We start from the raw sequence: 23,752 nt of genomic DNA, 5'->3' as shown, positions 1-23,752 counted from the left end.
TGGCCAATAAATGGAACTTTTGGCTTGGCACTTGCATTGTACCACTGTTTACATAGTACAGTACCATGCCCTTTTCTCGTAGTTGCAGGTTATGTTCTTTGATTAACACAGATTACAATGCTGCTGATCCCATAAATGAGACTAGTAAAATGCATGCTTCTAATTGCAACAAAGAACTATTGGAAGGTAAAGATGGATGGTTCCTGGCGATACCAGGTACAAAGGTCCTGTCATTAAGAAGCAAGTCTAAATAAACAGGCTGCAATATGATCACTTTATTGCTTTGTGTTCAATTTAGGCTCTTTTATGACTCTACTAATGGGTGTAGGATTAGCTCTGCAAAAGCACTGGGAATATGACAATGTAGCACATGAAATGTTGGTCAGCATATTCTTTAGATTCTGATGCAAATCAAGTAACAAATAGAACTAATAATAATTAAAAAAAATATATATGTTGGTGCCTCCACTGACCCCTTCAATGCAGCACCATTAAAATGATTGTCCAGGAGTAGGCTATTGATTTTACTGATACTTGTATAGATGATGGAAGGAATGGTGCTGCATGCAGTTCTGTGAAAATGAAGGACACGGCACTAAAGTCGAAGAGAACCCATTATAAATTTATTGTGTCCTTCAAGCTCTGTTGGTGTCTATTGTGGGACAGATCTTACCAAGACCCACTACGATCCAGAGATACATCCAGGAAGAAAGTGCATCAGTGTGCTCCACTCCTCGCGGGCTGAACATCAGACTCCTTTGCTTTCTAGACCATAATAATGATAAAGAGTCAGATTTGATTGACAGCCCGGGGAGAGACTTGTGCTGCCTGTTCTCTTCCCCGATGATCCCCTCTGGATTGCAACAGGTCTCAGCAGTAAGACCCGCTGTGATCAATAACTTTTGACACTTTTAAGGTGCCTATATAAATTATACTTAAAGTCGGTCAAATCTGCCGGCCCAAACTTATTTTTCTCAGAGAGATAAGTCAGCTAAAGAGCTGGCTGCAGCTTACCCTTCCCCTCCCCATAGGAAACAGGACAGTAACTGGTCACTTATTGAATTCATATGACCCCCTTTACTCCTCACCAATGAAGGAGTTTATCACATGATGATAAAAAAAAAAATATATATGTTGGTATCTCTGCTGACCCCTTCAATTCAGCACCATTTAAGTAAATTGAAAATGAAGGACACTGCAATGAAATCCAACAGACACCATTATAAGTTATGTCCATTGGGCTCTGCTGGTGTCTATCATGAGACAGACTTTGCACTCTATGACAGAATAGAATAGTGTACTCGATGATGCAAGTGTAAACTCTGAGCTACAATACCAGACTTTACAACCCCAGTGCTACCCCTTTGACCCCTTACCTTATTACAATTTTAGTGGCATGTTTCCTTTTTTTCAACCCCACCTTTTAAGAGTTCTAACTTTTCATTTTTATTTTTTATTGCTGGAGGACACTGACCAGCTGCTATGCTGTCCTATTCACTGTTCTGCTGTGCTCCATGCTCGCCTGGGGCTGCTTGTTTCTTCCGGGATCTTTTTCCTCCTTCTGCTGCAATGGTGGTTCGGGTCACTAGAAGTGATGAGCAAATACTGTTCGATCGAATAGATATTCGATCTAATAGTGAGATATTCGAATATTCAATATTTGTACGAATATCCCCCGAATATTCGAGAAATATTCAATAAGCGTTCAAATCCCCCAGCTTCCGGTTTTACCATCCAAATGGTCAAATAGATGTTTTTCACTAATCGAATACTTGTTCCCATAGACTTTAATGGGATCTAATATTCGATCGATCTGCTCTGGATTTATAGAGGCTGCTTGTCTCCACTTGATACTGCTGTCTGCCAATCACCTGTACTGTTGTCTGCTGTCACCTGCACATATTTAAACCAGCTCCAGAAGCCCCTCCCCTGCCTGAGCATTGTTGGAGTCTAGCATTCGGAGAGAACCTCCTGCCCTGAACCCTTGCCTGTCTGATTATAATACCATTCTCATCCCTCTTACTCCGCTGACGACCAAGCCAAGGACCTAGATTTCTGACCACATATACTTGACCTGTTCACCAGTGCTTTTCACCGACCCTGTCTGGTTTCTGGGGACCAGCTGCTGCTCACACCGGGACAACACTTGTGGAGTGACCTGCTTTTCTTTAGCCATAGAAGTCTAACTTTCGCATCCTGGAGCAGGATAAAGAGTAAAGACCTAGAGGGCATCTAGACTCCGCTCCCTGCTGTGGCCCAAAGCCAAACAATTGAGCAGCACAACAGGTCCACACTCACTGTCTTTTACACTTTGAAAGAATAAAAAGCTTTAGCTGTGTGGACCATATATTTTTTATTTTACCTTCAATAGACTTGTGGGAGTGCTTTTGTTTTATAGGGATAATCTGAGCCGTAATCTTTATTGGTGCTATTTGAGGTAGATATGGCTTTTTGAACACTTTTTAATCTAATTATATGAGATGCAAAGTGGCAAAAAAACAACAACTCTTGTATTGTTTCTTCATGGCACTCACCAGGCGGTACAATGATATTTGGATGATATTAACTGTTGTTTTTTTTATATGACAAATGTCAAATGTTTTTTTTTATATGGACCTGCTGTGCATAGGAAAGGCTCAGTTCTTTACTTCTTGCCCAATAGTGGAAGACACATGTATGTTAAATGTCAGTAAAGGTTTAACAAAGAAAGTAACTACTGGAAAAAACAACCAGTGATCCTGCATTAGCTTTATCTTTCTAGTCTATAAAGCTGGGAATAGCATGTGACTTGTGAGAAAATAAAGATTTCTGGAATAATTACCATAGTATTGTTTCACAGGTGAGGCTTGATCTCATAAGTACATGGAGAATTAGGCTATGTTCAAATACTTTATGAACTGTGGTTTCAATTATGAAATAGCCTAGGCCAAACTATACCCTGGGGTGTAAAATAGCCTAGGCCAAACTATACCCTGGTGTGTAAAATAGCCTAGGCCAAACTATACCCCGGTGTGTAAAATACCCTCGGCCAAACTATACCACGGGATGTAAAATAGCCTAGGCCAGAGTAAACACCGGTGTGTAAAATAGCCAAGGCCAAACTATACCCTGGGGTGTAAAATAGCTTAGGCCAAACTATACCCTGGGAGGTAAAATAGCCTAGGCCAGAGTATACACTGGTGTGTAAAATAGCCAAGGCCAAACTACACCCTGGGGTGTAAAATAGCCAGGGCCAGAGTATACCCCCATGTGTAAAATAGCTGAAGTAAAACGATACCCGGCTGTATAAAATAGCATAGGACAAACTATACCCAGTTGGGTAAAATAGCCTAGGCCAAACTATACTCTGGGGTGTAAAATAGGCTAGACCAAACTATACCCATTCAGGCTAGAATATATCCATGCAATGTTGAACCTGGGTATAGTCTGGCCCAGACCGCAGTATGCTCCAGGGGATAAACTCTATACTTTGGGGTGTAAAACAGCCTAGGCCATACTATATCCCTCCGGGCAATAATGTTATTACTTCACTGGTTTTCTTACCTCTGGTCCAGACCACAGTATACTTTGGTGGATCAACTCTATACCTGGGAGTGTAAAATAGCTGAGCCATATTATACGCCTTGGTGCTCCTCAAAATTTTACAGTTTGCACAAAAATCATCATTAAAGTGCCTTGATCAATCTCACACAATTTATTGCAAAAGATATGCCTAAACAGCTTGGCTAAAAAGCTACGCTAGTGAAGGATTTTGCACAAAAACTGAAAATTTGCACAAGATAAGTCTAATGAAAAAAATAGTTAATAGAAAACCATGCCCTCTCCTAGTGCAAAATTTTAAAAAAGGCGCAGGCAGGGGAAACTGATGGAAAATACAGCAAAATCCTTAATAAACCCATAATAATAATAAGTGCAAAAAATCTCATCAGCCCAAAAAATTGTGCAAACGCAATGATAAATGCCCCCTATGTGTTTAGACTTTTAAGATTTACATCAGTAAGCTTCTCACTAAACATAGCAGACAAAGCTGAATCCCCAATAAAATGTTAAAACCTTAAAGTGCCACTGTCGTTATAACTTTCAAAATCTAAAGTAGATGTGAAATAAAGAAAGTTTGCAATGTATAGTCATTATTTTTTTGTTGTTATCATGCTGTAAAACAAAGCTGAACTTACCAGAAATCCAGGTCCAGTCTCCTGAAGGCAGATTTTTAGACTAAACACAGGAAGTCTGACCAGTACAAAGAGTCACAGCTCAATGTGTACATCCATCACATGACTGCCTTCTCTCTGTGAGCGCTCAGATGGCCTGGGATACACAGGACTTCCTGTTTTCTGACTGTTTCCTGTTTTTTGAGGGGAAAAAAGTCAGAAAACAGGAAGTGCTGTGTTTTCCATGATAACAAAATAATAATAATAATAATAATAATAATAATAGTAATGTAAATGTAAATTGCAAACTTGCTTTATATCATATCTACTGTTGATTTATATTTTGAAAGTTATAACGACAGTGACACTTTAAGTAATTCTTGTGTATATCACTCAATGCTGCTGATTTCATGGGGTTATAATATGGCCTGAGGGGGTATGAATTAGCCTAGGCCAAAATATACCCAGGGTATAATGTAGCCTTGGACACTTTAATCCCCAGTATAGTCTGGACTTGGGGTAGACTGTACCCTGGCTTAAAACATTGGACTTACCAAATGTATTTATTGTGTATATTTGTTTTTGTTTTGTTTTTCTGCAAAGAGGGCTTGATCTTATCTTCAGAATAGGTCTTGTTTTTGTAGTTACACAGTATGCCCCTGCACTGTAGTCAGTGTCGGACTGGGGTACCTGGGGCCCCCCAGACAAAATGATCCTTGGGGCCCACCAATAAAGAACCAGTGAGACACGACATGCTGACGTCCTTTCATGGAATCATTTGTATCTGTGACAAATCCCTTCATTTATACAGCTGGGGAACAGGGGAACACACGGGTGGCAGGGGGAGCATCCGGGGGGCAGGGGAACACACGGGTGGCAGGGGGATCATCCGGGGGGCAGGGGAACACACAGGCGGCATGGGGAGCATCCAGGGGTCAGGGGAACACACAGCAGCAGGGGGAGAGGCAGGCTGAGCAGGTCCCCACAATGCAGGGCCGGCGTGAGCTTACGGCACAGACAACCTGTCATGCAGGCCGGAAGCTCACAGCTGCAGCCCCGCAGTGCCCAAACTTCTCCCCTGCTTCTGACGTCATTGCGCTGGTGCCGAGCAGGAGAGGAGTTTGGGCACTGCAGGACTGCAGCTGTGAGCTTCCAGCCTGTGTAACAGGCTGTCTGTGCCGGAAGCTCATGGCGGCACCCGCAGAGCACCGCCCTAGGCACCTAGGTGCCTAGTGGTAAATACGGCCCTGTGCAGGGGGGACAGCTGGGGGTGACTGGGGCAGGAGGGCAGCTGGGGGTAACAGGGGCAGGGGGAGCAGCTGGGGGTCACTGAGGGAGCAGCTGGGGGTCACAGAGGGAGCAGCTGAGGGTTAAAGGAGCAGGGGGAGCAGCTGGGGGTAACAGAGGGAGCAGTGGTGGATGACAGGGACAAGGGGGAGCAGTGGGGGGGTCACAAAGGGATCAGCTGGGGGTCTTAGAGGGAGCAGCTGGGGGTTAAAGGAGCAGGGGGAGCAGCTGGGGGTAACAGAGGGAGCAGTTGTGGGTGACAGGGGCAGGATCAGAAGCTGGGGGGCAAGGGGAGCAGCTGGGGGTCACAGGAGACAGGGGATCAGCTGGGGGTCACAGGGGGTAGAGGGAGCAGCTGGGGGTCACAGAGGATGGGGGAGCAGCTGGGGGTCACAGAGGATGGGGGAGCAGCTGGGGGTCACAGAGGATGGGGGAGCAGCTGGGAGTCACAAAGGATGGGGGACCAGTTGGGTGTCACATAGGATAGGGGAGCAGCTGGGGATCACAGAGAATGGGGAGCAGCTGGGGGTTAGAGGGGGCAGGGGGAGAAGCTGGGGGTCACAGAGGATGATTGAGTAGCTCAGGGTCACAGAGGATGGGGGAGCAGCTGGGGGTCACAGAGGATGGGGAAGCAGCTGGGGATCACAGGGGGCAGGGGAAGCAGCTGGGGGTCACAGGGGGCAGGGGAGCAGCTGGGGGTCACAGGGGGAGCAGCTGGGGGTCACAGAGAATGGGGGAGCAGCTGGGGGTCACAGGGGACGGAGGAAGGAGCTGGGAGTTACAGGGGGCAGGGGCAGCAGCCGAGCATCACAGAGGGCAGGGGGAGCAGCTGGGCATTACAGGGGGCAGGGGGAGCAGCCGGGCAACACAGGGGGAAGGGGGAGCAGCCGGGCGTCGCAGGGGTCACGGGGAGCAGCCGGGGGTGGCAGGGGCCGCAGTGACCCCCGCATCGACTCACATCTCGGAGGGTGAGGAGGCCGCAGGACAGGCTGCAGGACCATGTGACTGGGTGCTGTTATCCGACATCCCGTGCGTATGAGTGACCTCGGCACATCACTCGTGCGTTCTGTGCGCCGGTGCACAGAGCAGCCACAAGAATGATTGACACAGCGAGGAGCCAACTGCTTCTGCTCCTGGCTGGGTCAATCACAGTCCTGCTTTGGAGGAACTGTATGCGCTCTTAGGTAGCACGAGTGCATACAGTTTCAAACAGCGACACTGGTCCTGGGGGGAGCGCCTTAACACTGATGCTGTCATCTGACTGGGTAAGTGAGGGCCCAGTCAGGTGACAGCATTCATAAAGCGGCAGCACTACATCACTGTCTGGGGGCCCTGCCACCCCACAGTCAGTGTACTGCGTGCATGGGGGGCCAGGGCCTACTGGAGGATTCTCCAGTCCTCCGGTGGCCAAGTCTGACACTGACTGTAGTCCCAATATATATGGTAGTTAGCAGCCATACTGTATGTCTTTTGCTGTACTCTGTAATTGTTCCTTCATGTTGTATACATCCTCTCTGCAGTAAGGCCCTCCATACTGTATACCTCCCTCCCCCCTCAGTAATTGTTAACTTTGTTGTATTCATCTCTTCTTCAGGTAGTCCCAAGCCTACTCCAAAAAGCCAGCAAAATGAAGCTAGGTCTTATTTTCGGAGAAACATTGTAGATATATATATATATTCCCTCTTAGAATAAGAAAAAGAATAAAGAAAAACACAATTGACAAAAATCCTGTGGCAGTAAAAGGTAACATGTAATTCATTGCTTACTCCAAATATAAATGTCAAAAGTTTAATTTGCTTGTGGTTTGATAAATCTGGACTTTTTTATTTGAGGAATAATCTTGAAAAAACAAAAGCATTCTAATTCATTGTATATATTTTTTTCCTGGTGGTTTAAGTAGTAAAAGGAAGTTAAGGGAGTTTCCTTCTAATGACCAGTTATTGTTTGTTAATTATTTGGGGTACTCTTTGTGAGAAATTTGTTAAGGGAATCTATTACATTGAGCGAGCAGTTTAATTTGCCAGCAAGATAGGGAGGCGCTAAGCAGAATAAGGCTATGTTCACACAACGTCAAAAATAGAGAAAAGGCGCCCGATTTTGATATTTAAAAAAACATCAGTTTTTGCAGCGATTTAACTGACTGCAATGGCAATGCATTTAAATCAATGGGAAGACAAGCGAAGACAAACGTTTTTACCGCGGACGTCAAAATAATGAACATGATCATTATTTTCGGACGTCTTTTGCAAACAGCGGATGTTTTTTATTAGTTGTTCACACACAGTTTTTCTTTTGTCACCGTTCTTTCTCAGTTTTTACCATTAAATTCAATGGACTTTTCTATTAAGCCACATCCAAAGGCCAATTAGTAACACAAACTAGTATAATGTACAAACACCAGTCATTGCACTAAGGGGAGGCCAGGCTGCTGAATGACGTCCGTTATTTTAGACTTAAAATGACGGACGTCATTTTAAATGGAGCTGAAAAAACATTGTTTGAGCTTAGCTTTACATGTACTTTGGTGAGAATTTTTATTTTTTTTTTTCCATGTACATTTCGGCTTACTCTTGACTTAATGTAATGATGAGTAGGCCCGTGGATATTTGGGCACGCTGGGTTTGATGAAAATATAGACAAGTTTGCCGACTTTTACCTGAACTTTTGCACAGACCTGAACCCCATTGAAGTCAAAGGGGACACAAACTTTGGGCCAAAAAAATAGCTGTAAAATGGGGGTAGAAAGTAGTCGAGGGCTACACATGCAACTAAAATGTGGGTAAGAACAAGGTTATTGCCCTAGCAATAATGAGGTAAGAAAAGTTTTTAAAATAATAATATTAAAGAAATATAAAAGAAAAAAGGAATAAATAAAAATTAAATTAAATTAACTGAACAAATAAATAATATTGAAAAAGACACTGATGTCCAGGTGAAGAAAAAAGAAGAGGAGTAGGTGGAGGTGGCAGTGGAAGGTAGAAAATGAGGAGGAGACAATAGCCAACACTGTAGATTTGCACATAGGCTCCTTAATCTGGCACCGGGACCGACAAGTCGTTTGGGATCCACACTAGAGATGAGCGAACCGGGTTCGGGTCCATCCAAACCCGAACGATCAACATTTGATTAGCGGGGGCTGCTGAAGTTGGATAAAGCTCTAAGGTTGTCTGCAAAACATGGATACAACCAATGACTATATCCATGTTTTCTACATAGCCTTAGGGCTTTATCCAACTTCAGCAGCCACCACTAATCAAATGCCGAAAGTTCGGGTTCAGATGGACTCGAGCATGCTCCAGGTTCACTCATCTCTAATCCACACCTTGGTAATTTTTAGGAATGTCACTTTGTTAGCTGTGGATAGGCAGACCCAATTGTTGGTAATGATGATAACCCCTGCAGTGCTAAATACCCTTCCAAAGAGCACACTTGCTGCAGGGCAGGCCGGCAAAGGGGCGAGTTCTAGCAAGGTGTCAATTTTGGAAACCCAGAAATTGAATGGGGAGAAGCCATCATTCTGAACCGGGAGATGTGTTGACACACACTTAACAACCATGTCCTTTTATTTCTGCTTCATGCTTATACCTGTCATATCTGCTGCTGATGGTGCATTTTGTGGAGCACTGAGGAAGGTGTTCCATGTAGTGGCCATGTTGGTCCCCAAGCTGTGGTGGCAACCTTCTCAGCCTGTTACTCCCCTTGAGCCCTCTCTGTCAGATGGCAATTCTTCTCATATATGCAAGACTGCCCTGAGTCAAGGACATGCTGTCCCCGGTGAGAGGTGGCTCCTCTTGCTCCTCTGCTTCCTCCCATTTGTGCTTCACATCTGCCCATAAGCTACTCTGGGTGTCAACCTGCTGTAACATACCTCCTCCTCTTCGTCTTCCTCCTCCAAAACTGTCTCCTGGCTGGACCGATGTGTGAATGGGTGAACTGACAACTGGGACAATGGACCTTCCTTCTTCTCCTCCGCCTCCTCCTGTGCCACCATGACATCTTCCATCATAGCCTGAAGTGTTATGATGCATAAGGTGGGGATGGTAGCGCTTATGATGGTGTCTTTAGTGCTGACCATATTTGTGGAGCACTAAAAGCATTTAAAGACTGCACAAATGTCTCGCATTGTGGCGCACTCCTTTAGTGAAGTGCTTTTTGTTCCAGGCTGCGACTCACCTGTGTGTGTTGCAGCTGAAACTCGGCTATAGCCTGCTGCTGCTTGCTGACTTTTTTCAGCATATGCAAGGTGGAATAACAGCGTGGGGGGTTTGTGGATGGGGGGGCGGGTGAAAGTGTGCAGCATGGACAGGCACCTAAAGCACACACACGGGATGCACACGGACAGCACATCTGGCATATCAGGGTAATGCGCCAGTAAGCTCTGCACCACCAAGTGCTACCATATTTTGCCAGTTGTCAGACACTACCTTGCCAGGTCTCAGCAGTAGCAACCACTGGTCTGTCTGCAGCTCTATGCCCGTTTACAGTTCCTGTGCAGTGTGGAGTTTGTCCCCCAGACAGGTCGGTTTGAGCACAGCCTGCTGTCCCTTCCCCCAAGCTGTGCTAAAAATCGGTGGTGCAGGGGCTACAACGCCGGGTGAGAATGTGGCAGAGGTGAAAACAGAGTAGTAGTAGTAGAAAGAAACAGGTGACAAGAATTACCCTCCAGTTATCCTTGGGAAATGGCAAGCCTGTGCCACTGTGATTGGGGGAGGGGCTTTGTTCATATTTAAAAAAAAAAAAAAAAATTTCATTTTTTTTTATTTTTTTTTTACACTTTATAAGTCCCTCTAGGGAACTATTTAAGCAATCTTTAAATTACTTACACTGATCAATGCTCTGCCATTGCATATTATTTATCAGTGTTATCTGTAATCCTCTCTTAGAGTCTGACTGAGGTAGACTTTATTAGAGGATCCCCAATCAGACTGCACAGAGGTAAGTATGACAGTAAGGGAAAATGATGGGGACCCAGGGTAGCTCCTAATGAAGGTAACTAAAAGTATCATTGTGATGTATGATGCCATCAGTCCCAATGAGAAATGAGCGAATAGTGAAATATCCGAAAATTTGAAATTCGATTTGAATAGCCCCCAATATTTGTATATTCGATCAAATAGCGAATCCCATTATTGTCTATAGGAGAAAAAATATTCGGGACTTTGAAATCAATATTCAACCACTTGGAGGTCACCAAGTCCACAATGGCACCTCAGGAAATGATGCCAAAACGGAATACATCTGGGACACCAGGGGAAGCATGCCTGGGTGCATCTAACTTTTGGGGGTCCCTTACACGGGACGATTATTGTTTGCTAACCATTGTTCACTAATCATTCGCTAATTGTTCGCTTTAATTCCACATTCATTCGCTCAAGTTACGCATTTGTTCACTACTCGTTCACTGTAATTGCACATTGTTCATTGCTTTGCTGGGATCAGATGGGGTAAATGATCATAGTAACGGTCGCAATAACGATCGGAACTAACAACTATAGTTCTGTGTAATATGGTGAACGATTTCAGGTTAACGATAAACAATCTTGTTTGCAATCGTTTGTCCGTAAACATTAAAAATCGCTTCGTCTAATAGGACTCTGAACACACTGTCTCAAAACACCTTCTAAATCTCAGCTTATTATACTTTCAGCCCTAACAAGGGCTTTTGGGGGTCCCTTCCTACCTAACTTTACCTACAAGCTATTTCTCCCTGGTGTACAGTCTGTCCCTCTTTAGCTCCAACCAGCAAGTGACACGAATGTGGAATCCCCTATTCAAATACTCAGGAGGTGACATAGTTTAGCCAGCCAATCACAATCAAAGTCCTGCCTTCTCCTAGTGCCTGTACCCCCCCCCCCCCCCCGCATGTTTATTGGCTGGAAAAAAGCGCTAGGAGGGCGGGAGGGCAAATCATTTTTTTACTGCGTTTTCGTTCGAATATTCGAACAAAAACTAATAGCTCGAATAAAAGTAGTATTCGATCGAATACTATTCGCTCATCACTAGTCCTAACCATTACAATGCAATGCAGCCCAGTTAGAGGGGTACTCCAGAGGGGGGAAAAAAGTTCTTGTCCCCTTTAGGAACTGTCCAGAGCAAGAGCGGTTCCCTATGGGGATATGCCACTACTCTGCTCTATGGACATCTCCTTAGGGTTTTTTCATCATAAAACTAGCGGATGTTTTTTTTTTTTTTTTTTTTTTTTTCATTTTTCTTAGCTAAAAATATACATGAAAATAAAAACGTGCGAAGCAAGGTATTTTAGCTTTCTTATCTCAGCTATCAGTTTTCAGCATGCTACCATACAAGGTATCCTAGATAAAGCTATACAGTATGTATGTGTGTATTTGAATAAGGCTGCACGTACTGTAATTACTGAAGATTTTGCCTCCTTTGTGTCAATTAGGTTTAACGCTGATATTAGAGGGTTTGTATCTAGCAATGCTTTGTAGACTGGTTATATTTTAACATTGTGTTGTTAAGTTGTTAATGTAGTACTACTGATTAAATAATCAATAGATATTTGGTTAAAGTAGGGAATGAGCACAAATACCTGGCTCGCCAACTCATCTGTTTAATTACATGTCACATGGAAGCTGTGCAGGTTTTGTGGATGATTGAATCCAGGCTTCATGGTACATGTTATTACATACAAAAGCCACATCATGTACAACGTCAGCAAATGAGTATCACTGCAGCTACCAAAACAGGAGCTGAAGGACTTAATGCAATTAAATGTAAATTGGTGATATATGTATATATATATATATATATATATATATATATATATACTGTATATATATATATATATATATATATATATATATATACTGTATATATATATATATATATATATATATATATATATATATTAAGAGCTCCCTGTACTGGGTGGAAGGGGGAGTGGGGGAGGGGGATGGTCTGCATAGCGGGGTCTACAGCCCTGTACTCTGACCCAGGAAGTCTCCCCCACCTTCCAAATCATAACAGATCCCCTTCAGGCTGGGGCTTACATCAGGGGACAGGACTGTGGAGGTAATCTCTCTATAGCTGTAACCCCTCTGTCCCCGGACAGAGAGCGCTGTATGTATGTGCCCACATCTGCCCTGCTCATTCCTTCATGCTCCCTGCAATCTCTGTCAGTCATTGTGTTTCCCATCCTCTCCATTCCTGTACAGTAACTTATAATGTGACATATTTAGCTGTTTCTAAATGTATGTTTCATTTGTTTTACATGTTATTCAGAATAAAAAAACATTATTTTGGGGTGTGGAATCAATTGTCTGCATTTAAATTATTTCTTATGGTAAAATTTGCTTTGGTTTAAGAGTGATTTGGATTACAAGTACGGTCCCAGGACAAATTATGTCCGTAATCCAAGGCACCACTGTATATTTATATAGCGGCTGCTGGAGACTAAGGGACCTCACATGGAGCGCTGGTTGCTGGACACTAAGCGACCTCAAATGGAGCAGCTGCTGGACACTAAGGGACCTCACATGAAGCGCTGGCTGCTGGACACTAAGGGACCTCACATGGAGCGGCTGCTGGACACTAAGGGACCTCACATGGAGCGGCGGCTGCTGGACACTAAGGGACCTCAAATGGAGCAGCTGCTGGACACTAAGGGACCTCACATGGAGCGCTGGCTGCTGGACACTAAGGGACCTCACATGGAGCAGCTGCTGGACACTAAGGGACCTCACATGGAGCAGCTGCTGGACACTAAGGGACCTCACATGGAGCGCTGGCTGCTGGACACTAAGGGACCTCAAATGGAGCAGCTGCTGGACACTAAGGGACCTCACATGGAGCGCTGGCTGCTGGACACTAAGGGACCTCACATGGAGCGGCTGCTGGACACTAAGGGACCTCACATCGAGCGGCTGCTGGACACTAAGGGACCTCACATGGAGCGCTGGCTGCTGGAGACTAAGACCTCATATGGAGCGCTGGCTGCTGGAGGCTAACGGATCTCACATGGAGCGGCGGCAGCTGGAGACTAAGGGACCTCACATTGAGTAGTGGCTTCTGGAGACTAAGGGACCTCACATTGAGTAGTGGCTTCTGGAGACTAAGGGACCACACATGGATCGGCAGCTGCTAAAGACTAAGGGACATCACATGGAGCGGCTGCTTGAGACTAATGAACCTCAAATGGAGCGGACACTGCTAAAGACTGAGGAACTTCACATGGAGTGGCTGCTGGAGACTAGGGGGCCGATTCGGCTGATTATCGTTCCATGTAATAGTACCAGGGCCGGCGTCAGCACTCGGCTGACTAGGGCAAGTGCCGGGGCCCACAGCGCCTCTAGGGGCCTGGTCCCGTTTAATGCTACCCTTTTTTTTCTGTCAGAAAAAAAAAGTGTATTAACAGAGGGAAATGGGCCCCCAGAGGCCCAAATAGGACAGCTGGGGGGCGTCGGTACGTACTGGAGTCCCGGGCACTTGTTTCTCTCCACAAATCCTCCCTGCAGCTGTTGAGTAGATGCTGCACCTATGGGGGATGAAGGGCCTTTCATGATGTCACTGGTCATGTGATCGGACTCTTGATGGAGGGCAGGTAGGCTCTGGAAACTAATAGTGTGTATAGTGTAAAACTGTATGTACTGGGGCTTCTAGTTTTCTGTGTACAGGTTCTGCTGTGGTATATATAACAAGAACATACTGAGACCTCTAGGCTCAGCATGTCCATGTGTTATATATATCACTGCAGGAGCTGTATATAAGAGAACTATAAGCACCAGCATGTCCATGTGTTATAAATATCACTGCATGAGCTGTATATAGGAGAACTATAAGCATCAGCATGTTCATGTGTTATATATATCACTGCAGGAGCTGTATATAGGAGAACTAGAAGCCCAGCATGTCCATGTGTTTATATATAATCCCTGCAAGAGCTGTATTTAGGAGAACTATAAGCATCAGCATGTCCATGTGTTATATATTTCACTGCAGGAGCTGTACATAGGAGAACTATAAGCCTCAGCATGTCTATGTGTTATATATATCACTGTAGGAGCTGTATATGGGGGAACTATAAGCCCCAGCATGTACATGTTTTATAAATATCACTGCAGGAGCTGTATATAGGAGAACTAAAAGCCCCAATATGTCCATGTTAAATACACATAGCAGGAGCTGTATACAGGTGAACTAGAGGCTCTAGTTCTCCAAATATACAGCTCCTGCAGTGATATATATACAACAAGACCATGCAGAGACCTCTAGTTCTCCTGTATGCAGCACCTGCAGTGATATATATAACATATGGACATGCTGGCACTTCTAGTTCTCCTATATACAGCTTGTATACAGCTCCTGCTATGTGTATTTAACATGGACATACTGGGGCTTCTAGTTCTACTGTATAAAGCTCCTGTCTGTGATATATACAACATGGACATGCTGGTGCTTCTAGTTTTCTCCTGTATATAGCTTCTGCAAAGTGACACCCACAGAGATCAGAAGATACAGGAGGAAAAATATATGCAGCAGCCGCAAATCTTTCCTCTCCTGTCTCTCCATGATTTGTTCCTCAAAGGGGCCCACCAAGGCTCTGTCGCCCAAGGGCCCACAAAAACCTGGAGCCGGCCCTGAATAGTACCCCAAGTTAATTGCCCTCAGTTGATACAAAACCTACATGATGAACAGGTGTATTTCCTCGTGTGAATGTGCAAAGGACTGAGACTTCCTGTGTTTGGTCTCTTTTTATGAACAGAGAAAAGACCGAATATCAGCGTGGAGGGGAAAAGTTTGTGAGGTCATCACTAATACTCAGCACAAGGGTATGTTCCTACGTAGTAAGACACCGGCCGTTCCATGACCCGACCGGGTCAAGGAATGGACGGTGTCAGAGAAGATCATCCTGGACGGTACTGCAGTACTGGCTGGATGATCTTCACTGCCGTTGAATTCGGATGCAGCCGCACGCTCCATTGTGTGCTCTGAGAGGTTCTCTGTGGCTGCTATTCACTCAGTTTCTTGCGGCGCCGCTAGGGATCCCGGCCGGAGTGTATACCATGTGTGTACACTCTGGCCGGGATTCCTGAGAAAGCAGCACTACGTAAGCTCCGTAGTAATCACGTCTGTTTGCCGTGATTATTCCGAAACTTGTGTAGTGTGAACATAGCCTTAGAGGATACTTAGAAACATTATCCTGTGAATTAAATGGTAGTTTCCCAACAGCGGAAGAGCTAGGAGAACACTGTTAGTAAATTATCCAACTGGGAAATTCCTGTTTCCTCGGAACTACCACCTAAAAACTATTCAGAAATGTATTTAAAAAAAAAGTTTGAATTCTGTAAAAACTTCCTCGAAGAAGTAACCTTGATTTTATTAGTATGGCATTGGCTTGTTTTCTACTTGATTTCTGGGCATGATTAGCTCTAATAAAGAATAGTACAAGTTTAATAGTCCTTTAGATAAGATAGACAAAGCCAGTGTGTTATCTGTAAAGACTGATAAGAGCATATATTTTATTATGTATAAGTAGGCATGTTCGAACAAATAACTATCTTTATTGTATAAACTATTTGCATTAGTACAAAGTTATTTGTACTACTTGTACAGAATTGAAAAAAAAAAAAAAAGAAGTGCAATTATCATTAGATGAGAACCATTGCCAGATGGGAACACTTTATATTACTCTTAGGTCTGAAATATCTCAGTATTAATAGTCAATGCTGAGGGGTTTTCTGGGAGGGAAAAAGAAAAACATACTCACCCTCCTGCTGCCCTACCATTCTCACAGAGACCAACTATTGGTGTTGATGTCGGCACAATGAATTGCCTGTTATCCAATCACTAATGCGGACAGTGATTGGCTAAGAAGGGAATTCCTTGTGCCAATCCTGATCGCAGGAAGTGCTAGTGAGTGGGGCCAAGACCCATAAGAACAGTAGTGGCTAAAGGCCCTATTACACAAGACGATTAACGTGCGAAAAATCCGTATATCGTTTGAAATTTAAACGATAATCGTTCTGTGTAAAAATCGTTCATATGTTGTTGATCGTTGATTTAGATCTGAACCTAAAATTATTGTTAATCATTCTCTAATCGCTGTAATTCCACGTTCGTTCGCTCAAGTTCCGCATTTGTTTACTAATTGTTCAATGTAATTGCACATTGTTCATTTTATAATTTCCTAAAGGGGTTATCCGGTGCTACAAAAACATGGCCACTTTCTTCCAGAGACAGCACCACTCTTGTCTCCAGTTCAGCTGCGGTTTGCCATTAAGCCCCATTTACTTCAATGGAAATAAGTTGCAAAACACCACCCAAATTGGAGACAAGAGTGGTGCTGTCTCTGGAAGAAAGTGGCCATGTTTTTGTAGCACTTGATATCTCCTTTAACTCTGCTTGTAAGGAGGAAGCAGGATAATGAAAAAAACTTTGCCCCCCCCCCAAAAAAAAAAAAAAAAAATTAAAAATTAATAAATAAAAATAAATATCATAGTGATGTTTGTGCCATAATGATAGCTTATACCCATCCACAAGGTTGACTGATCAGTAGGGATATTCCAGCAATCACAAGGTCAGGAAGGTCCCATGATCATTTTTTTGAAGGGAGTAATAGTTAAATATGGAAGATAGCTGTGTACAATAATCACTTATCTCTGAGTACTTGAGGACAGCACTTGGCCTAGTCAGCACTGTAGGAGTTTACCATTTGCTGTATGTGGCATGAAGATGATGAGTCTGAGGAGTGAAGAACCTCATAAAAAACACTTTTTTTTTCCATTTTCCCCAATGTCTTTTGTCAGGCTTATTAACTATGTAACTATGTACTATCCACAGGGGTGAACATTGGGGACTTAGGGGGTAGGGTCAGTCGTAGGCCTTGGAGATGGGAAAGGGCCTACCCGAGGATATCTACTATTATTATAATTAGGGTATCATAAGCTTAGAGTTATGCTTATTCATATCTAATAGTGAGCAATGTTTTATTAAGCTACAAACCCACTTGGCGGGTCTGCAGCGAGTCCCCTCGCTGCGTATTTGCAGTGAGACTCGCTGCAGATCCCGGCCCTATACTTTTAATGGCAGACAAACACGCAGCAGGGATGTACATCCCTGCTGCGAGTTTGTCTGCAGCCCACCCCATTAACCCCCCGGCCGCCAGAGCTGATACTTCACCTGATCCCGGCTCCGACGGTTCCCGATGTCTTCAGCAAGCCGGAGCGGGGACCAGGTGAAGTATATGCTCCAGCCAGCCGCCCGCAGCCCCGGCCGCCCGATCGCCCCCCCGCAGCACCGATCGCACGCCCCCCCGCAGCACGGACTGCACGCCCCCCCGCAGCACCGATCGCACGCCCCCCGCAGCACTGATCGCTTGCACGCTCCCCTGCAGCCCTGGCCGCTCGATCGCCCCCCGGCAGCACCGATCGCCCCCCTGCAGCCCCCATCGGGGGGGGGGGGGCGATTGAGCGGCCGGGGCTGCAGGGGGGCGTGCAAGCGATCGGTGCTGCGGGGGGGCGTGCGATCGGGCGCCGGGGCTGCGGGCGGCTGGCTGGAGCATATACTTCACCTGGTCCCCGCTCCGGCTTGCTGAAGACATCGGGAACCGCTGGAGCCGGGATCAGGTGAAGTATCAGCTCCGCCGGCCGGGGGGTTAATGGGGTGGGCTGCAGACAAACTCGCAGCAGGGATGTACATCCCTGCTGCGTGTTTGTCTGCCATGAAAAGTATAGGGCCGGGATCTGCAGCGAGTCTCGCTGCAAATACGCAGCAAGGGGACTCGCTGCAGACCCGCCAAGTGGGTTTGTAGCCTTACAGAATATTTAATTCATTATTCCTTTTGGAAGTCATGTTGGCCTTTTGCACATAATTGTGATTCTCACGATGATTGTTGATAAATGATCATCCACCTTTTGTGTGCACAGGTTATTCTTTACAATGTGAAGTATAAATTCAAGATAAACCTAGATAAGTTTCTTAGACTTGATGTAGATGTGTCACTTGCAAGGTATCCTTTAGGTTTGCCTACATTGAAAGAAAAAAAAAGGGAGAAAAAACATGACAAACATAGTTCTGATAAGAATATTCCAATGAGCATTCCAAGACTATCACAACTATTACCTCAAACCACCATAAAAAAGGAGGTGAAGGTAGAAAATATCACGCAGAAGCTTTCTTACAGCTCCTCCTTCTGCCGAGATTTCATTTCTAAGATTTGTCTCCTACTGCTCATGAGGAATAGGGAATGGATCTTACGACTTGAAGTTTGTCAGTCTTTTAGTTTTCTAAACCAGAATGAAGATGACTAGCTCAGTAATGGACATGGAAATGGCTAACTATAGTGATGTATTAGACCCAACCTATACGTCTCTGGAGTTTGAAAACATGCAACTCCTTTACAGTGGTGGGGGTAAGATGATTTCTTCGTATTATCTTGTATTTATTTCTTATATTTCCACTGATTTATGGTGTTTTCTAGTTTTTTTATTAGGATTTTTTTTATACATGTTACTTGTATATTTTATACATAGTACAAGATGGATAAATTATTACAAACTGCATATTAAAAGTAAATATAATACTATTATAAATATTTTCCCTTGGTTTGATGTAAATCTCTAGATCGAGTCATAACAGATAGGATTGATCTGTTTTCGAATACATTCTCAAAAATTCTGAATGATCCCAAACTTTTTAAGGGTTCTTACAGTTTTTGTCAGGGAAACAATGTTTTTTTGACAGCAAGATTAGCCTTGAGCTTATAAGTAAGGCTCAACTTATAATACTGAAATTATGGAATGTAAATTTTCTTGGTCAGAAACTGTTTATTAATCATAAAGACTCAGATACATTTAAAAAGTGGTTACTTAGAGTGGTTGTCTGGGAAGATACAACTTATGGCCTATTCTGTTTAGGCCCCCAATAACTATGTGGTAGATTGGGATAGTCACTGCAGCTAGAAACCTACTGTAAGCTCTGTACAGTGTGCAGAGGTGCTCGCATTTACTTCAATAGAGCTGCAGTAACCTTGTATTGCCACTACACTGCCACAGCTTTGTACATTGTGAATGTGGTTGTGCCAAATAGCTTATCGGCATGGATGCAGTGTGCCTGCCCCTCTCCCTCCCAATTATCTATTGGTAACCTATACAGAGGATAGGCCATCGGTCACATTGGGCTGGAAAACCACTTTCAATAGCACCAGGTTTAAGTCTTAATCTACAATATTTTACAATAGTTATCCCATGACAATTTTTTTTCTTGTTTTCCTTCAACATTAGCTACATTCCTTAGGTAGCAATCAATAGACCACAGGAGTAAATTCTCTACAGCAGCACTACAGACCTTATTACATGGAGCAATAATCTGCTTAATCAGGCCAATTCAACAGATTATCTCTACTTGTAATAAAGACAATGATCAGCCGAAGATCATCGCCTCACAGCTGATGAATATGTAAATAAAATAATAAACTTTATACATACCTGTCTGCACTCCTTGGTGTTCTTCTCACTTCTGCCCAAAGCCACCACTGGAACTTCTGAACCAGTCTCTACTCGAATAGAGCCATGGGTCACATGCCTTACCCATGGCTGTATTCATAAAAAAGAAGCTGGGGGCCCTGATACAGAGATCGGCAGGGGGTATGGAGGTCGTGGACCCCCACAATCTCTTACTTTTTCCCTATCCTGTGTTAATTTTTCCCAGACAACCTCTTTAAGGCAAAGGTTACATGGACATCGCTAACATATATAGCCCTTGCTGCGTGATTATCAAGCCCTAACAATAGGTTCAGTATGTAAGTAAGATCGGCATTCACATTGGTGATCAGGTTGTTTAATATGGCCCTAAGATGCACAGGACAGCATTGATGCTGTACCCAGGGTCACTCTAAACAACCAGAGTTCCAGAGGATCCTGTGGTGAGACCAGATTCTACATAATAACGGGCTCACAATGTCCAGGACATCATTGGGAGCAGACTTTATAGACTTAAAGTATAGGCCTTGTTTGATTCCTATAACCTACTTATTGGTAATATGCCCTATGTACATAATAAAAACAACAATCAGGTGCTGCCCACATTCTGCATGGATTGTATCAAATACTCTGGTAATCTAAAGGCTCCACTATGTTGGTCACTAGGGATGGTCCGAACCGAGTTCGGTTCGGGTTCCTACGAACCCGAACCCTCGGTAATGATTCCTGCTGTCTGCCCGATCCGTGCTGCGGGCGGATCCAGCGGGAGGACCGCCTGGAAAACTGGGATAAAGCCATAGCCATAGACAGCGGGAATCTGCTGCCGAGCGTTCGGGTTCATACAAACCCGAACCTCGGCAGGTTCGGACCATCCCTATTGGTCACAAACAAATCTTCAGACTAGATCCTTTTATATGAGGTGGAAAATTATTATGAACTCTTGTAAAGAAACGTAAATGGGCAGAGTGCTGCTGTAGTCTCTCTGTCAGCGCCAAGAAATAATATGCCATAAATTAAATAGAATCGTTAAAAGGGATTTATTATTTTATATTATTTATTTTTTAGCAGTTTTATTGGTAATAGGTAAAAAAAAAATCTGAGATAAAGACGGTGCATTATACTGGTCTGGACCAATGCCAAAATAAATCATTAACTTTGCATCGCTTTATTATAACACTGTATCTACTTGATAACATTTATGTGTGCGCTTAGCATTTTTTTCCTTTTCTTTTCTTTTTATTAAAACTTACTGTACTCCCCCCCCCCTATATGTTTGTTTTCTACTGTTTTACATAGTTAATTAAATCTACATTTATTGAAGCCATGTTCACACTCTTTTTTTTTTAATAATAAATAACGGCCATAATTTGATACTCATCAATAATTTCTATTAAAGTCTATAGTAACAAGGGTCTTAGTTTACACAATGCATAGAATAACGTTGTTCACAGTGACCATTAAATTAAAGCGACTCTGTACCCACAATCTGCCCCCCCCCAAAACCACTTGTACCTTCGGATAACTGCTTTAAAATCAAGATCGGTCCTGGGGTCCGTTCGGTAGGTGATGCAGTTATTGTCCTAAAAAACAACTTTCAAACTTGCAGCTCCGTGCCCAACGGCCGGGGCTTGGAATGTCTATGCATTAGGCTGGCACAACCTCTCTGTCCCTCCTCCCTGCCCTCCTCATCATTAGGAATGCTCCAGGCAGATTGTCTTGTATTCATCAGCTGTGTGAAAACTGAACATGGGCTGGATCGTTAAAACACCTGTGCAATGTTCAGACAGAAGAAAATGTTCCAGTGGCATTCCTAATGATGAAGAGGGTGGGGAGGAGGAGGTTTGGTGCCAGCCTAATGCATAGACATTCTAAGCCCCGGCCGTTGTGCACGGGGCTGCAGGTTTAAAAGTTGTTTTTTAGGACATTAACTGCATCACCTGTCGAACGGACCCCAGGACAGATCTTGGATTAAAAGCAGCTATCCAAAGGTACAAGTGGTTTGGGGGGGTCAGATTGTGGGTACAGAGTCACTTTAATGTTTAGGACATTTATTGGTGACCATTATTTGGAAAACAACGGCTGTGATTTTAAATTGTTGACACATAGATTTTTTATTTTTTTTACTTTCCTTTCACGGTCAGGGTATGTGCACACTGTGAAATCCGGGCAAACCACTCGCTGCGGATTCTGCAGCTTGCCCCTGCTTGCGTGGCCTGTGGCATAGACTCGAGCGAGCTGTGGAATCGGTGATGGGTGGACAGTCCGGATTTCTCAGTGTGCACATAGCCTCAAAAAAGCCACACCCAATAGGGTGTTAAAAGGCGGCCATCTTGAACGTAAACTTGAATAATGTGCCAATTGCTGTCATTGTAATGTTATTGTATGTTAAACAACGGCCGTTATTTAATACTCAAAACAACAGTCTATATTTTGAGTATTAAATAATAGCATTCGAAAATTGTTGTGTGAAAAAAGTCTTAGTCTATGTTTACACACTTTTCAGGCCACTTAACGGACATCTTTTAAAGACCCATTAATGGACATTATTATTCAATTAATGGTCGTCATTCTAAAATAATAGCCGTCGTCTGGCTTCAAAATAATGACTATGAGCCTTCGTGCGGCAGAGAATATGGCCTTTCTGAAGAGAATATAGAATGCACTCTTTGATTGTTTTTAATCCACTCCTGGTTTTAGTTTAAAAATAGTGACTAAAAGACTGACGGAAATAGAATGTGTGAACATAGCCTAAAGCTGTTTTTTTTTTCAATTTCTTATTTTAAGTTTTAGCCTATGTTTACACACAGTACTAATAATACCAAAGTTAAAACAAGGAGTAAAAAACAAGGAACATAATAATGCGCTCCATTAAGGTCTATAGGAAATTGGCCAGCAGTGCACACACCGTATAGAATAACGGCTGTAATTAAGTACAGGTGTACAAAAATTAACATGCTCTTCATGTACAGTATCACCTGCTTTTGCAAACAGCCATTTTTTTCACCCATTCACAATTTTTTTTAAAATTTTTTACTCAAAGTTACAGTCGCGTTTTGCTCTTATTTTACTGTGTGTGAACATAGCCATATACCTCTCTGAATTACATTTGTTACTTTTCTCATGTTACAATCTACTATAAAACTATATGCACAAAATGACCGCTTCATACCTCTGAGACATGTGATACCTACTGTATACTTTTTACAACAGTCTCTAATCTTTTATACTGAAGCAACATGGGCCAACAAGTTTTTGTATCAAACCTTTGGAGACCATGCAAGGGCACAGGGCATTGGCAAGATAGTTGGCATATGCTAAAAATACAACTTCTATACTATTATGCTAGGTTCAGTGTATCCAGTGGATAGGGTAAAAATACATTTTTCCCAGACAACCTTTTTAATCATTATTGTTGAGGGGCCCTGTCACATATTTTACCCTGGGGCCCATTGGCTTCAAAATACATCTCTGTCCATATAAAAAAAAATCAGTAGGATCTTACACAGTTTAAGGCTATGTTCACACTACCTAAAACTACGTCCGTAGTTCTCGCGGCAGAACTACGGCCGTAGTTTTGAGGAGTTGAACATAGCCTTATTTGTAATGGGATCCCGGCCGGAGCATACACACATAGTATACACTCCGGCCGGGATCCCATGCGGCGCCGTAAAAAACTGACAGGTCAGTTTTCTGCGGCTGGAATTCAGTCCGGAATTCCGGCCGCAGAAAGACCTGTCAGTTTACACAGTGAAGCAAGCGGAAAGATCACCCGGCCGTTCCGTGACCCGGCCGGGGTCACGGAACGGCCGGGTGTTCACGTAATGTGAACATAGCCAAACATGTTTTTGCCATTTTGTCCACGCCTACATTTGGATT

General features: G+C 43.7%; 1 protein-coding gene across 4 annotated transcripts in view; it reads left to right on the top strand.

Moving 5' to 3' along the window:
* Window positions 1-23,752, top strand: part of HNF4G (hepatocyte nuclear factor 4 gamma) — a 73,870-nt gene that overhangs the window by 26,339 nt on the left and 23,779 nt on the right. Inside the window, exon 2 of one of the 4 annotated variants that reach the window (XM_069957454.1) lies at window positions 7,033-7,181. The exons of 2 other annotated variants lie outside the window; for them this stretch is intronic. Coding sequence is in view for 1 of the 2 variants with exons in the window: in XM_069957451.1 (XP_069813552.1) it covers window positions 18,693-18,807 (115 nt within the window). In the remaining variant the exon portion in view is untranslated. Of the gene's footprint in view, window positions 1-7,032; window positions 7,182-18,586; window positions 18,808-23,752 lie in introns of those variants that run through there. One more of the 4 variants, XM_069957451.1, reaches the window with a different exon arrangement.

The sequence above is a fragment of the Dendropsophus ebraccatus genome, chromosome 2 (genome assembly GCF_027789765.1).
Source record: "Dendropsophus ebraccatus isolate aDenEbr1 chromosome 2, aDenEbr1.pat, whole genome shotgun sequence".
Lineage (NCBI taxonomy): Eukaryota > Metazoa > Chordata > Amphibia > Anura > Hylidae > Dendropsophus > Dendropsophus ebraccatus.
This window is presented reverse-complemented; position numbering and strand designations above follow the sequence as displayed.